The 15,102-nt window shown below is 38.0% G+C and overlaps 1 protein-coding gene across 1 annotated transcript in view; it reads right to left on the bottom strand.

Moving 5' to 3' along the window:
• The window catches only part of SHC3 (SHC adaptor protein 3), a 145,111-nt gene that overhangs the window by 28,646 nt on the left and 101,363 nt on the right, over positions 1-15,102 (bottom strand). The window contains exons 8-9 of the mRNA XM_019936230.3: positions 3,786-3,936; positions 2,739-2,826 (exon numbers count right to left, since the gene is read on the bottom strand). Of these exons, the coding sequence (XP_019791789.1) occupies positions 2,739-2,826; positions 3,786-3,936 (239 nt within the window). The remainder of the gene's footprint in view (positions 1-2,738; positions 2,827-3,785; positions 3,937-15,102) is intronic.

Here is a 15,102-nt window from a genome sequence, read left to right as displayed (position 1 = left end):
AGACCCTAGGCGCCTCTGACCCGGGCTGGGGGGAGCAGGTGGGGGGGGCACACCTGCTGCAGAAGCTGCCTCAGCCTCCTCATCCCCTTTACAAAGGCCTGAGATCAAAATAACTGAGCAGAAGAACAACAGGCCTTATTTTCATTGTTCTTTTTTTAAGTGTAGGGGAATGCTTCATATGTTAACTCCATTAGAAATGCAGTGCAGGTGCTGTGACCCCATTTTATTAGAAAGTTACTTCCTAATGAATGAGGCACCTTCCTTCTAAAACAGAGTCAGGCTTGTGCCTTCGTGGGACTTCCCAGCTGGACCAAGACTCTGTTAAGGCAGGGTCAAGCTGTCCCTGCTCTTGTTGCCTGAGGCGAATGAAGGGTGTCGCCCTGCTTGAGCCACTATCCCATTCTTTGTATGGGATCACTGTTTCTAACAGGCTTCCACAGACACTCTCAAGATTGCCTTGGGCCTGGAGAGAGGTCACCTCTCCAGGTGGTGGGCTGTGGAAGTCAGCTCAATCCATCTGGCTAGAGTGGGTTCAGGGCTTTGGGAGAAGCTTTCCTAAGAGCCCACTAAAGGACTTTTGGCAGCACCACTGTCTCTGGCCTGTAAGCGTGAGAATGCAGGTGTCCTGCGAAAATCCCGTCTCTGGAGAGCATCTCCACAAATTCCTGAGCTGTGTCTACTCCTCTCCCCGGACGTGGTTTCTATGCATCACTGGTCGTTCCTGCGCTACGAGTCATGGCTTAGTGATGACTATCTTCCATTCAGATGTCTGTATGAACTGCAGACAATTCAGACTGTAAAAACAACTTTACAAACTAATCTTTAAAAAGATCAAAAGCCCAATGAATAAGTTGCTGATGACAGCCCTTTCCCACTTCAGACATTGGCAGGTGCTGAGTCGGGGGCAGGGAGACACACCCTCCCTGGTGTTGGTACCCAGAGTTCAGTTTCATTTAGGGGAAATGGCTGCCAGCAGATCAATAAGGAACATTTGTATTTGTTCTATGGAAAATATATTTATTGCTTACAAATAAGAACTTGAAATTTATTTATTCTCTTTACACAAGAACTTGTGTAAGGCTCATTTTTGCCCTGGTGAACTTCTTCCATTGTCTGTTTTTGATCTGGCTGGAATAACTTGAACATAAAAAAAGATGTCATTTTCAAATAAACCTGATGAATTTTCAATAGAGTAAATATCTCATGTAAGTAATGTGTCTCCTTTAATCTTTAGCAGTTATATGTCTATGTACACAATTGCTGTATAATACTTTTTAAATGTGTATAGAACAAAGATGAAAAATGTTAAAAAAAAAAGTGCCTCTGGCAAAGTTATAACTTTAATGTGCTATTTCCATCCTATTCTGAGATAGAACCATGTGGTGTACTGACTGGGTTTTAGGGATTACTGGCTGGGATTACTGGCTGGGCAGTATGGATGGGTCATCTTTCAGCTGGGGCAGGCAAGACATGAAATTCTTTCATTGGGGGAAATTTTAAAAATATATTGTCAAGGGCTTCCCTGGTGGCGCAGTGGTTGAGAGTCCACCTGCCGATGCAGGGGACACGGGTTCGTGCCCCAGTCCGGGAAGATCCCACATGCCGCGGAGCGGCTGGGCCCGTGAGCCGTGGCCTCTGAGCCCGCGCGTCCGGAGCCTGTGCTCCGCAATGGGAGAGGCCACAGCAGTGGGAGGCCTGCGTACCGCAAAGAAAAAAAAAAAAAAAAAAAAAAAAATATATATATATATATATATATATATATTCAATTACTTGCCAGAGCAAATGTCAATAATGAATGGAAAAGCCTTAATGTTAAACCAACAAATGTAAATTTCTATACCCAGAAGTGTACATTGGATCTTAGCTCATTTGTCACTCCATCTCCTCCAGGCCCTGAACAGTTAGTAGTCAGGGCCCCAGAGCTATTGAAAGTTATAGAAATGTTTGAGGTGGGAAAAAGTTTAAAATTAAAAGGGACTTCAAAAATGTATGTATACATACACACACATATATGTATGTGTAGAAATAACTGTCTAGAGAATAGAGACATGTTAGCGGTTAGTTTAAACTAAATGGTCCTTCAATAGCCATATAATTTTTAATGTGGGAGTTAGGTGCGTGCTAAGAGGTTGAATAAGAGGTGGAAGTGTCCTCTGACAGGACCCAGGGCTTGTGAGGGATTTGTATCCCTGGTACTATCTCTGCCAAGGGCCGGCATTGCTCCACTCTTCCTGAAGCTGACCCTGGAGAGGGAAGGCAGGGGTGAGGCAAGGAAGGGAAAGCTACAAGCTACTGTTGGGAGCCACCGGGGTTCAGCCCTGCTGGGGAGCTGAGGGACAACACAAAGCACGCCCCACAGTCTCCCAAGCCAGCCCCGTTTGAAATGGGTGCAGGTGTCCCTGGGGAGGTGAATTCCTCAGACCCTGGGCAGTCAAGCCCTCCTGCCAGAGAAAGGCCTTAGGAGGAAAGTCTCAGGGTGCAGGAAGCACTGGGGCGGGTGGGGGCAGTGAGTTGGTCCTGGTGCCAGGGGCGACGTCATCTGATGTGTGCCCTCAGACATGCCCGACAGCTATTATTTCTATTTGTATGATCTGGCTGGGAACCTGCAGCCACACCCACAGCAGGTATTTCCAGTGGGTCACTCTGCCACTCCACAGGAGAGGAACTACCCACTAGGGAGCATGTCACTTTCAAAAAGTATTTTTTATGTTTCTTGTTCACCTCACCTTGCCTCTCACCTTGCCTGACAGGTGTTTGCTGCCAGTCTTCGCCAAGCGGGTCTCCTAAGTGTCTCCCCTGGTAGTAAGTTTGCTCTTTTCCTGCAAACTATAGACATATATAAATACACAGAGTGAAAAATTCATCCTCTTCTTGTTTCTGCATCTTTAAAAGCCATAGTACAGTAGAAGGGCCTTCAATGGCCAATGGATTGCATGCCTATTACACCCAATTTTCCCTTCACGCCTCTCGGTTGACATTAAGATTTGGGGAATAAGTTTGTGTGGGTGTGAGAAAGAGGCTGTATCTCATCAAAACTACAAATGCCCCCTGTTTTCATTACCCCCCACATCCCTTCCTTAAGTATGACCATAAATTGAGCTCTTTTACATGTAGCCACATCACTCAACATGACCTAAAATAGATTTCAGTTAAAGATTATCTATGTGTCAGGACATACTTCCCACCCAGCACATACACCCATAACCATTCATGCCTTGGCAAGTCCACCTTGCTGATTCCTTCTCAGTGTTAGAGCTACTGACACTTGGTTTCAATGTTATTTGCCACTTTCATTGGTGTCATTGTCATTCACATAAGGTAGGTGACATCAAAAAATTCCCTATAACGAAGAGATATCATGGAGATACCATAACTCTAGAAAACGAATGCCTTACTAGAATTTCGAGTTAGAGGGAAAATCAGGGAAATGCGCAAAACAGAAAAACTCAAAAAAATCTCATGTTAAAGGCTTACATCCACTCTCCTTTCAGAGAACCCAAAGCACCCCAGGCCTTTTAGAAGTCTTGAACTCTCTCTTTTCCTCATTAAGTTCACAGTAGAATGGGATTTGTGCTAGGATGAAGAGGGAACTCCCAGACTCAGGAATCACAATATAGCTCCAAGGCATTTGACGTTGAAACAAAAGCTTCCCCTACTTCTCTGCTTTGTGAAATTCAAGGGGGAAAAGTTTGTGAGTTTTTCTGTCTGGACCTGAAAATAAAGTTAAAGAAAGCAAAAGGAAAGTTCAGTTAGCCACCATCCAAGGGAAAAGGTATAAGACTCACCTGGGCTGTGTCAGGACCATGGAGTCTGGCTTTCAGTCGAGCATCTACAAAGCCCCCTGGAGGAGGCATCTTGCTTGGAATGCTGTTGTAGTACGGGTGGTCTGCGCCGTCACCCTCCTCTTCAGTCCAGGGCTCATCTAGACTCTGCATTCTGTTAAAAGAGGATTTTCAGGGACTTTAGCCAAAAGTCGAGCTTGCAGTCAAAACCAAAAAATCTAATGTTAGTAATTGTTGACCCAGAAAGCAGAGTTTAGTCACTGCCCCTTTAACCATCCAGGTCTCAGGCATATATATAAAGCAGATGAGTGGTTTGGCCAAATATTTCTGACTTATTCACAGTTCTACCCTTTAGGAAATTCTGGTCATATTTGAAACAGGAAAGAACTCCTTTTTTAAAATTACATTTTAATAAGGAAAAATATAATTTATATGTAAGGATAACCAGTTTCTCAAGGCATAGACACACATTTTAGTACATTATGAAATTTACCCAAAACAAAATTAACTTTAAAATGGAGATTTATTGACATCAGGGAAAATGGCAGAGTAAGGACCTCTGAAAATTCTCTCCTCTGTAATAGCAACAAGAAAGCTAGCAAAGAAAGTTTCATAATCAACTTTTTCATAACTCTGGAAATTAACCAGAAGCTTGTAGCAACCTAGAGCATGTTTATTAAAACAAACAAAAAACCACAAACTGCTGTCAGAACAACAGCTTTGTTGCATTTTAACTTGCTTTATTGTCATCTCCATGGTAGCCTTAAAAACCCAAATCCCACAGTCACAGTGAAAACCAGCAGCCTAATAGCCATGGGAGGGGGCAAAAGAGCATTGAGGCTCCTTCAAAGCCCTATTCCCAGAGAACAGTCATTATTACGCTTCTGGTCATTCTCCAGAATCCTCCACTCCAAAGGTTGTCTTTATTTGACCTGATTCAGAGCTTGTCCAGGGAACATAGCTTCTTCCCCAGGGTCATTTGTCAAAAACAATTAGAAGCACTTCTTTAACATTGTGGCTCCCTGAAACAGTAGATAACATTTGGGGTAAAGAGTGAGCTAATCAGAAAGCTTAAAAGAAAAGCTGGGAAATAATAAGCTTTGACATAATTCTGGCAATCTAGAAGGCTACATGTATACGAGGGCTGTTTTCATGGCCAGGGTTCTGTTCCTGCTCAGAAAAGATGTAAAAAAGCTCTAGTTCTCACCTGTGACTGACTTTGAAGCTTTGCACAAGCAGGAAGTAAAAGCTAACGCAGAGTTGTCAGCTTCCTGAGTGTTGAAGGAGTGCCCCAACACACACACAGAAACCCTCAGCAAAAACTGTGAGACTTAATGGTTTCAGACATTTAAGGAAATCTCTTTTCAGTCATTAGCTGTCTAATAAATGAACTGAGCTGAGTTGTCAGTGACCATATATGACAAAAAATACAGACTTTACTAAGTTAGTTTAGAAAAGTCATTACAACAAACAACCACAACAAACAGCAACAACAAATCCTGAGGAGGGGAGAAATCTGACTTCCAGAGTTGTCACACCACGTTATTTAAAATTTCCAATTTCTACAAAAAATTATGGGATGCAAAGAAACAGAAAAATTTGGCTCACACACAAGAAAAAAAAGCAATCAACAGAAACTGTCCCTGAGAAAACTCAGGTTTTGGACTAACTAGACAAAGACTTTAAATTAGCTACTTTCAATATGTTCTGAGAACTAAAGGAAACAAAAAATCAAACATGACAATGCTGTCTCACCAAATGGGGAATAACAAAAGAGATTCAAACCTAGACACCTCATAATCAAACTGATTAAAGCCAAAGAGAAAGAATCATGAAAGTAGCAAGAGAGAAGTAGCTCATCATATACAAAGGATCCTCAATAATATTAACAGTGGATTTCTTATCAGAACCAATGGAGGCCAGAAGGCAGTGAGATGTCACATTCCAAGTACCAAAAGAAAAAGACTATCTACCCAAGAACTCTATATAGGCATAGTTTGTTCTATTGTGCTTCACTTCATTGCATTTCACAGATTTCACAATTTGCATGTTTCACAAATTGAAGGTTTGTAGCAACACTGCACTGAGCAAGTTTTCAGTGCCGTTTTTCCAACAGCATTTGCTCACTTCCTGTGTCTGTGTCACGTTTTGATAATTTTCACAATATTTCAAACATTTTCATTATTCTTATATTTGTTATGGTCATCTGTGATCAGTGATCTCTGACGTTACTATTGTAATTGTTTTGGGGTGCCACAAACTTCATCCATATAAGATGGCAAACTTAATCAATAAATGTGTGTTCTGACTGCTCCACCAACTGACTGTTCCCCTATCTTTATCCCTCTTCTCTGGCTTTCTTATTCCCTGAGACACAACAGTATTGAAATTAGGCCCATTAATAACCCTGCAATGGCCCCTCAGTGTTCAAATGAAAGGAAGAGTCATATGTCTGTCACTTTAAATCAAAAGCTAGAAAAGATTAAACTTTGTGAGGAAGGCATGTCAAAAGCTGAGACAGTCCAAAAGCTAGGCTTCTTGTGCCAAACAGTTAGCCAAGTTGTGAATGCAAAGGAACCATTCTTGAAGGAAATTAAAAGTGCTACTCCAGTGAACGCATAAATGATAAGAAAGTGAAACAGCCTTATTGCTAATATGGAGAAAGTTTTAATGGTCTGGATAGAATATAAAACCAACCACGACATTACCTTAAGCCAAAGCTTAATGTAGAGCAAGTCTAACTCTCTTCAATTCTATGAAGGCTAAGAAAGATGAGGAAGCTGCAGAAGAAAAACTTGAATCTAGCACAGGTTGGTTCACGAGGCTTAAGGAAAGAAGCCATTTACATAACATCAAAGAGCAAGGTAAAGCCCCAAGTGCTGATGTAGAAGCTGCAGCAAGTTATCCAGAGGATCTAGCTAAGATAATTAATGAAGGTGGCTACACTAAGCAACAGATTTTCAGTGCAGATAAAATAGCCTCATATTGGAAGGAGATTCCATCTAGGAATTTCATAGCTAGAGAGAAGTCAATGCCTGGCTTTAAAACTTCAAAGGACAGACTGACTCTCTTGTTAGGGGCTAATGCAGCTGGTGACTTTAAGTTGAAGCCAATGCTCATTTACCATTCTGAAAATCCTAGGGCCCTTGAGAATTATGCTAAATCTGCTCTGCTTACGCTCTATAAATGCAACAACAAAGCCTGGATGACAGCACATCTGTTTACAGCATGGTTAACTGAATATTTCAAGCCCACTATTGAGGCCTACTGCTTGGAAAAAAGATTCCTTTCAAAATATTACTACTCAATGACAATGCACCTGGTCACCCAAGAGCTCCGATTGAGATGCCAATGAGATTAATGTTGTTTTCATGCCTGTTAACACAACATCTATTCTGCAGCCCATAGATCAAGGAGTAACTTCAATTTCAAGTCTTAGTATTTAAGAAATGCATTTCATAAGGCTGTAGCTGCCATACATAGTTATTCCTCTGATCGATCTGAGCAAAGTCAATTGAAAACTTCTGGAAAGGATTGACCATTCTAGATGCCATCAAAAACACTCATGATTCATGGAAAGAGGTAAAATCATCACCATTAACAGGAGTTTGGAATAAGTTAATTCCAACCCTCATGGATGACTTTGAGGGGTTCAAGACGTCAGTTGAGGAAGTAACTGCAGATGTGGTGGAAATAGCAAGAGAACCAGAATTAGAAATGGAGCCTGAAGACGTGACTGACTTGCTGGAATGTTATGATAAAAATTTAATGGATGAGGAGCTGCGTCTTAGGGATGGGCAAAGAGAGTGGTTTCTTGAGATGGAATCTACTCCTAGTGAAGATGCTGTGAAGATTGTTGAAATGACAACAAAGGGTTAGAATGCTATATAAACTTAGTTGATAAGCAGTGGCAGGGTTTGAGAGGAGTGACTCCAATTTTGAAGATAAATCTGTGAGGGAAATGCTATCAAACAGCATCACATGCTACAGAGAAATCATTCATGAAAGGAAGAGTCAATCAGTGTGGCAAAATTCATCGTTGTCTTGTTTTAAGAATATGTCACAGTCACCCCAAGCTTCAGCAATCATCACCCCCTGATCAGTAAGCGACCATCAACACAGAGGCAAGACCCTCTACCAGCAAAAAGGTTGCAACTCGCTCAGATGATGGCTAGCAATAAAGTTTTTAGCAATAAAGTATTGATAATTAAGGTGTGTTCATTATTGTTTAGACATAATACTATTGCACACTTAATAGAATACAGTATATTGTAAACATAACTTCTAAATGCACTAGGAAACCAAAAAATTTGTGTGACTTGCTTTATTGTGATATTCACTTTATTGCAGTGGTCTGGAACCAAACCCTCAATATCTCTGATGTATGCCTGTACCCAGCAAAACTATCCTTCAAAATGAATCAAAAGTTAAAACAGTGCCAGATAAATAAAAACCTAGAAAATTCATCACTAACAAATCTGCACTACGAAAAAATACTAAAGGAAGTACTTCAGGCTAAAATGAAAGCCACTAAACAATAATTCATGTCACATGAAAAAATAGAGGATAATGGTAAAGTTAAATACACAGGCAAATATTAAAACAGTATAAATGTAGTTTTTGTCCATAACTCTTTTCCTCTCCTCTCTGATTTAAAAGACAACTGAATAAAGCAATAATTATAAACCTGTGTTGATGAGCACTCAATGTATAAATATGGAATCTTCATAACATAACAGCACAATGTAAGGTGGAGAAATAGAGCCACATAGAAGCAAAGTTTTTGTATACTACTGCAATTAAATTGGTGTTAATCTGAATTAAATTGTTACAAATTAAGATGTTAGTTGTAACCCCCAGGGCAACCTCTAAGAAAATAACTTTTAAGAGACAGTTAAAAAAAAAGAAAAAAAAACAAGGTAATGAAAAGAGTTCACTCATAAAATATTTATTTGACACCAAAGAAAGCAGTTATGGAGAAACAAAGGGACAAAAAAATGACATAACACATATAGAAAAAACTAGCAAAATGTCAGGTAAAATCCTAATTTATCAGTAATTACATTAAATGTAAATACATTAAACACTCCAATTAAAAAACAAAGATTGGCAGAATGGATTTTTAAGATAACGTGATCTGACTATATGCTTTCTACAAGAGACACATTTTAGATTGAAAGACATTTTAGATTTAAAGATTTAGGTTGAAAGTAAAAGGATGTAAAAAGGTATTTCATGCAAACAGTAACCAAAAGAGAGCTATGGTAAATCTACTAATATCGGACAAAATAGACTTCAAGACAAAATGTTTACTAGAGACAAAGATAAAAGAGCAACCAGTCAAGAAGATACAATAATTATAAAGCTATATGTACCTCACAACAGACCCTAAACTATATGCAGCAAAATCTGACAGAATCAAAGGGAGAAATAATGCAGTACTAATATTTGAAGACATCAATACCCACTTTCAATAATGGATAGAACAACCAGAGAGAAGATTGGGAAATAGAAAATTGAACACTATACATCAACTAGACCTAACAGACATCTATAGAACACTCCATTCAATAACAGAATATAAATTTTTCTCAAGTCCACGTGTAACATTCTCCAGGATAGACCATATGTTAAGCCACAAAACAAGACTCAAAATTGTTAAAAGATTAAAATCATACAACGTATGTTTTCAGACCATAATGGAATTAAAGCAGAAATCAGTACTAGAAAGAAATTTGGGAAATTCACAGATATGTAGAAATTAAACAACACATGCTTAAATAACAAATGGATCAGAAAGTAAATCACAGGGAAATTGGAAGAAACTTTCAGATGAATAAAAACAAAAACAACATACCAATACTTATGGGCTGAATGTAAAGCAGTGCTTAGAGGGAAATTTATGAACTATAAATGCCTATATGATAACAGACAATCTCAAATCAATAACCTGACCTTCTACGTTAATAAACTAGAAAATAAGAGCTAAACCCAAGGCAAGCAGAAGGAAGAATAATAAATATTAAGGTGGAAATAAATAAAATAGTTAGTAGAAAATCAATAGAGAAAAGCAATGAAACCAAGAGTTGGTTCTTAGAAAGATCAACAATATTGACAAATCTACAGCTAGACTGACCAAGAAAAAAGAGAGAAGACTCAAATTACCAAAATTAGGAAGGAAAGAGGAAAGACTGCTACCAACCACACAGAAATTAAAAGGATTATAAGAGAAACTATTAAAAATCATGTGCCAACAAATTGGATAACCTAGATGAAATGGAAAAATTCCTACAAAGACTCAATCTACCAAAATGACTCAAGAAGAAATAGAAAATCTAAACAGAACTGGAAGAAATAGAAAATCTAAACAGAACTGTAACAGATAAAGAGATTAAATTAGTAATCAAAATCTTGCATCCCAAGAAAAGCACAGAATCATATGGCTGGCTTCTTGGTGGTTTCTATCTAACATCCAAAGGAGAATTAACAGTAATTCTTCATAACTCTTCCAAAAAAATAGAAGAGGACAGAAGTTTCCAAACTCAGTCTATGATGCCAGTATTACCCTGATATGAAAACCAAAGACACCACAAGAGAAACAAAACAAACTGCAGACCAATATCTCTTATGAATATGGATTGAAAACAAAATATTAGCAAACCAAGTCCAGCAACATACAAAAAGAGTCATACACCATGACTGAGTGGGATTTCTTCCAGCAATGTAAGATTGGTTCAACATTCAAAAATCAACTAATGTAATATGTCATACCAGTAGAATAAAAACAAATACCAGATACTCATCTCAGTAGACACAGAAAAATCATTTGACAAAATCCAACACTTTTCCATGATAAAAACCCTCAAAAAACTTGGAATAGAAGGGCATTTTCTCAACCTGAAAAAGCATCTATGAAAAGCCCACAGCTAAGAACACAATTAATGGTGAAAGTCGGAATGCTTACCTCCTAAAATTAGGAACATGACAAGGTTGTCCTGTCTTTCCACCTCTATTCACTGTACTAGAGATTCTAGCCAGGGCAATTAGATTATAAAAAGAAATAAAATAATTCAGATTAGGAAGTAAGAAGTAATAAAACTATATTTATTTGCACAGGACATGATCTTGTACATAAAAAATACTAAGGAATACACACACACACACACACAAATGATTAGAGCTAATAAATGAATTCTGTAAGTTTGCAGGATACATAATGAATATGCAAAAATCAATTGTATTTTTATACATTAACAATGAAAAAATAAAATTAACAAGCAATTCCTTTTATTATAGTATCAAAAAGAATAAAAGATTTATTCTTTTGGTAGTAAAAATTATCAAAGCAAGTGCAAGACTTGTACAATGAAAATTACAAAACGCTGTTGAAAGAAATTAAATAAACTCTAAATAAATGGAAAGACATCCTGTGTTCAGGGATTGGAAGATTAAATACTGTTAAGATGGAAGTACTCCTCAAATTGGTCTATGGATTCAAGACAATATCTATAACATCCCAAGTGCCTTTTTTGTAAAAGTAGACAAGCTATGCTAAAATTTATTTGAAATTGCAAGGGGCCCAGAATAGTGAAAACAATCTTGACAAAGAAGAATGTAGGTGGAAGACTTATACTTCCTGATTTCAAACTAACTATAAAGCTATACTATTCAAGGCTATGTGGTACTGGCATAAGGACAGACATACAAATCAATGGAATAGAATTAAGAGTCCATAAATAAACCCATACATTTATGGTCAATTGAATTCAACATGGATGCCCAGACAATTCAATGTGTGAAATAGTCTTTTCAGCAAATGGTGCTGTGACAGCTGGATATCCATTTGTGAAAGAATGAAGTTGGACTCTTACCTCACACCATATACAAAAATTAAGTCAAATGAATTAAAAACCTGAAAATAAGAGCTAAAACTTAGGAAAAAACATAGACGTAAACCTTCATGACCTTGGATTAGGCAATGTTTCTTACATATGACACCAAAACAAAAGCAACCAAAGAAAAAATAAGTACATTAATTGGACTTCATCAAAATTAAAAATGATTGTGCTTCAAAGGACATTATCAAAAAAATGTGAAGACAACACAAAAAATAGGAGAAAATATTTGCTAATCATATATCTGAAAAGAGACATATCTACAATATATAAAGAACTTCTATACAAGTCAACAATAGAAAGACAAATAACTCAATCTTAAAAATGAGCTAAGGATTTGAGCAGACCTTTCTCCAAAGAAGATATGCAAATAGCCAATAAGCACATGAAAAGATGCTTGACATCATTAGTCAACAAGAAAATGCAAATCAAAACCACAATCAGAGACCACTTTGTACTCACTAGGATAGCTAAAATCAAAATGATGGACAATAACAAATGTCAGTGAAATTGGAACTTTCATACGTTGCTGGTAAAAATATAAAATGGTACAGCCGCTTTGGAAAACAGTTTGGTAGTTTCTCAAAATTTTAGCATAGAGTTCCCATATGATTGAGCAATTCAGCTCCTAGTTGAATTGAAACATCTGTCCACACAGGAACTTGTACACATCTTCATAGCAGCGTTATTCATAAGAACTAAAAGGTGAAAATAACCCAATGTCCATAAACTGATAAATGAATAAACAAAAGGTAACATATGCATACGAAGGAATATTATTCAGCCCTAAAAATAATGCCATACTGATACATGCTACTATATGGATTAACCTTGAAAACATTCCAGTAAGTGAAAGAAGTCAGGCACATATTGTATGATAACATTTATATAAAATGTCCAGAATTGGCAAATCAATAAAGACAGAAAGTAGAGTAGTGGTTGTCTGGGGAAAGGGGGTTGGAAAATGGGGAGTAACTGCTAATGAGTATGGGTTTTCTTTCTGGGGTGATGAAAAATGTTCTGGAATTAGATAGTGGTGATGATTGTACTTGTGCTATCTTTGACAATACGAAATACCACAGAACTATATATTTTTAAAGGGTAATTTTATCATAAATAAACTATATATCAATTTTTAAAAAAAATAATAAATGGAGCTTTGGCTACATTTGAATTCTCTTTCATTGTCTTCTCTGGTTTTGTGTTGAAAATAACCTTGGAGCTCTGCAAGAAAAATCAGAGGAAAAAATCTTCTAAGGAAAATCATACCATACCAAAAAACCCATTCATTTAAAAGTATTATTTTTTATTTCCAGTTGGAGATGGGTGATGAATCCAGATCACAGAGTCTCTCCCCCAATAATTAATACAATGAACAAAAAAGAATTCACGAATAAGTAAAGCCATCCACTCACTAGCAGCAAGAGAAGAAGGAAAGAGGAAGTCATGTGCCACCAACATGAAACTTTGAGATGCTGGGGCAGCTTGCTGGGACCTAATGCTGCCCCACTCACTCCACGCTCACCTGTCCCCAGCTCTACTCCAAGGAATGTAGACAAAGAAGCTGACTGTGCCAATTCTCATACCTCCAGCTCATGCCCAATTTGAAGAGAAATGGCCTGAGCAAGTGAGCAGAAAACCCAAGGAGAACTGCTCACAAATAGAACCTCCTGTTTTGCTGGCCCCTGGGAAATCTAGAAGGAAAATGGGCCAGTGCCCTCCACAGTCCAGGGTCCCCATAACAGGGCAGGGAGGGGAAGAGGGACATGGCAGCTGGAAGCGAAGTGCATTCTCTCACAGCCCAGTATTTCCCCAGCTGGGACAGAAGGTGGTGCATTCCCACCTGCTCCCTGGATCTCAGACCTGCTCAATGGACACAACAAGCAGCTTGTCAGACAAAATGAGACTGATATCAGGGAACACAGGTCCCCTTGTTCCTGCTCTGCTTTAGAAATGTTATACCATTACTTGCATATTGGGTTGAAAGTTTTCTCGGTAGATAAGATCTCTCTACTTCATTCTCTTTCCCCAAAACTTCTTCAAACTTTATTATATAGAAACATATACAGGACTTCATACCTTAAGTATATTTCTGGAGAAGCATGGTAGTTCAATTAACTTCCCCCACTCATTTTTGACATATTATTTTAATAGGATTTATTTGACTTCTTTGCAACATTTCAAAAGTACAGAAAAGCCTAAATTAATATAAAAGCCACCTACACATCCACCACTGAGATTAAACAAGTGTGAACATTTTGCTATATTTGATCCCTTTCTTTTAAAGAAATAAAACTTGTCAAACTTGCTTTGGATGAAAAAATACGTGATATTAACTGTAAAATGCTAATGGTAGAATCTAGATGGTGGGTATACAGGTGTTCCCCGCAAATTCTTTTTGTATATTGGAACACCGTTGTTATAAAATGTTAGGGAGGAAATACACTTAACAAAATCAGTTAAAGCCCACCCGTGTCCCTGTCATCCTCAGATGTCCTAGAGTTGGTATGTAATATTCTTGCATGTTTTTATACTCTTTATACACATGTACTTATCCATAAACTATATATACAATTTTTTATGTGTTTTTGAAATTTCCATAGATGGTTCATATCCTTTTCTTTATCAACCGGGAAAAAATGGGGCCTTCACAGGCACCTCCAGAATGAATGTCTTAACAGAAATTTTCCAGTGGATGAAGGAAAAAAAAATTAAAATTCTCTTTCAAGAAAGGTGAAGGCTTCAGAGAGATGAAAGGAGACTTCATAATAATGAAGGTAGAGGAGGCACTGCCTTCACAACTAAGTCCTGGAATGTGGCTGCAGAAGTTGGAGAAAACATAAAAAGTAAATTCAGGAGAAATAAAGTTTTATTGACAGTGAACACACTATTGTAATAGGCTTTCAATAAGACAGGTGACTGAATAACCAACATGCCCCATATTATTTTTTTTTAATGCTGCATGGAATATTCTCATGTCCTAAGGAATCTCAAGGGTAGACGCTGAACATTTTTTATAATAAACTAAACATCTCACAATTCCTGTTTACATTTACTATTTCAGTTAACACTTAAAATACTGCCAAGCCACTATTATTCCTATTTTACAGAGAAAACTGCTGAGACCCAGACTGGTTAAAGAACTTGCCCAGGACCACACAGGCCATCAAGTCTGAAAGCTATGAAAGCCAATAAAGCAGAATCAATGCTCGTCATTCCAAGCGGAGTGCCTCACGAAGGGAGCCTCTGAATCGGGACTTCGGCTAACCCTGAGGACAAGGACAATGGGACAGGTAGAACCTGTGGTGACACCGACCCAAGGAGGCAACATGTGGAAACATCACGTGCTTGCAGGAGAAACAGAACAAAAACATATTACAATGTTTTTTTTTTTGTAACCTTGGCTACTGTCACTATAGTTTCAA

Source organism: Tursiops truncatus, chromosome 6 (genome assembly GCF_011762595.2).
Source record: "Tursiops truncatus isolate mTurTru1 chromosome 6, mTurTru1.mat.Y, whole genome shotgun sequence".
Classification (NCBI taxonomy): domain Eukaryota; kingdom Metazoa; phylum Chordata; class Mammalia; order Artiodactyla; family Delphinidae; genus Tursiops; species Tursiops truncatus.
Note: the sequence above shows the minus strand (reverse complement) of the source record. Positions and strands in the feature narration are given on the sequence as shown.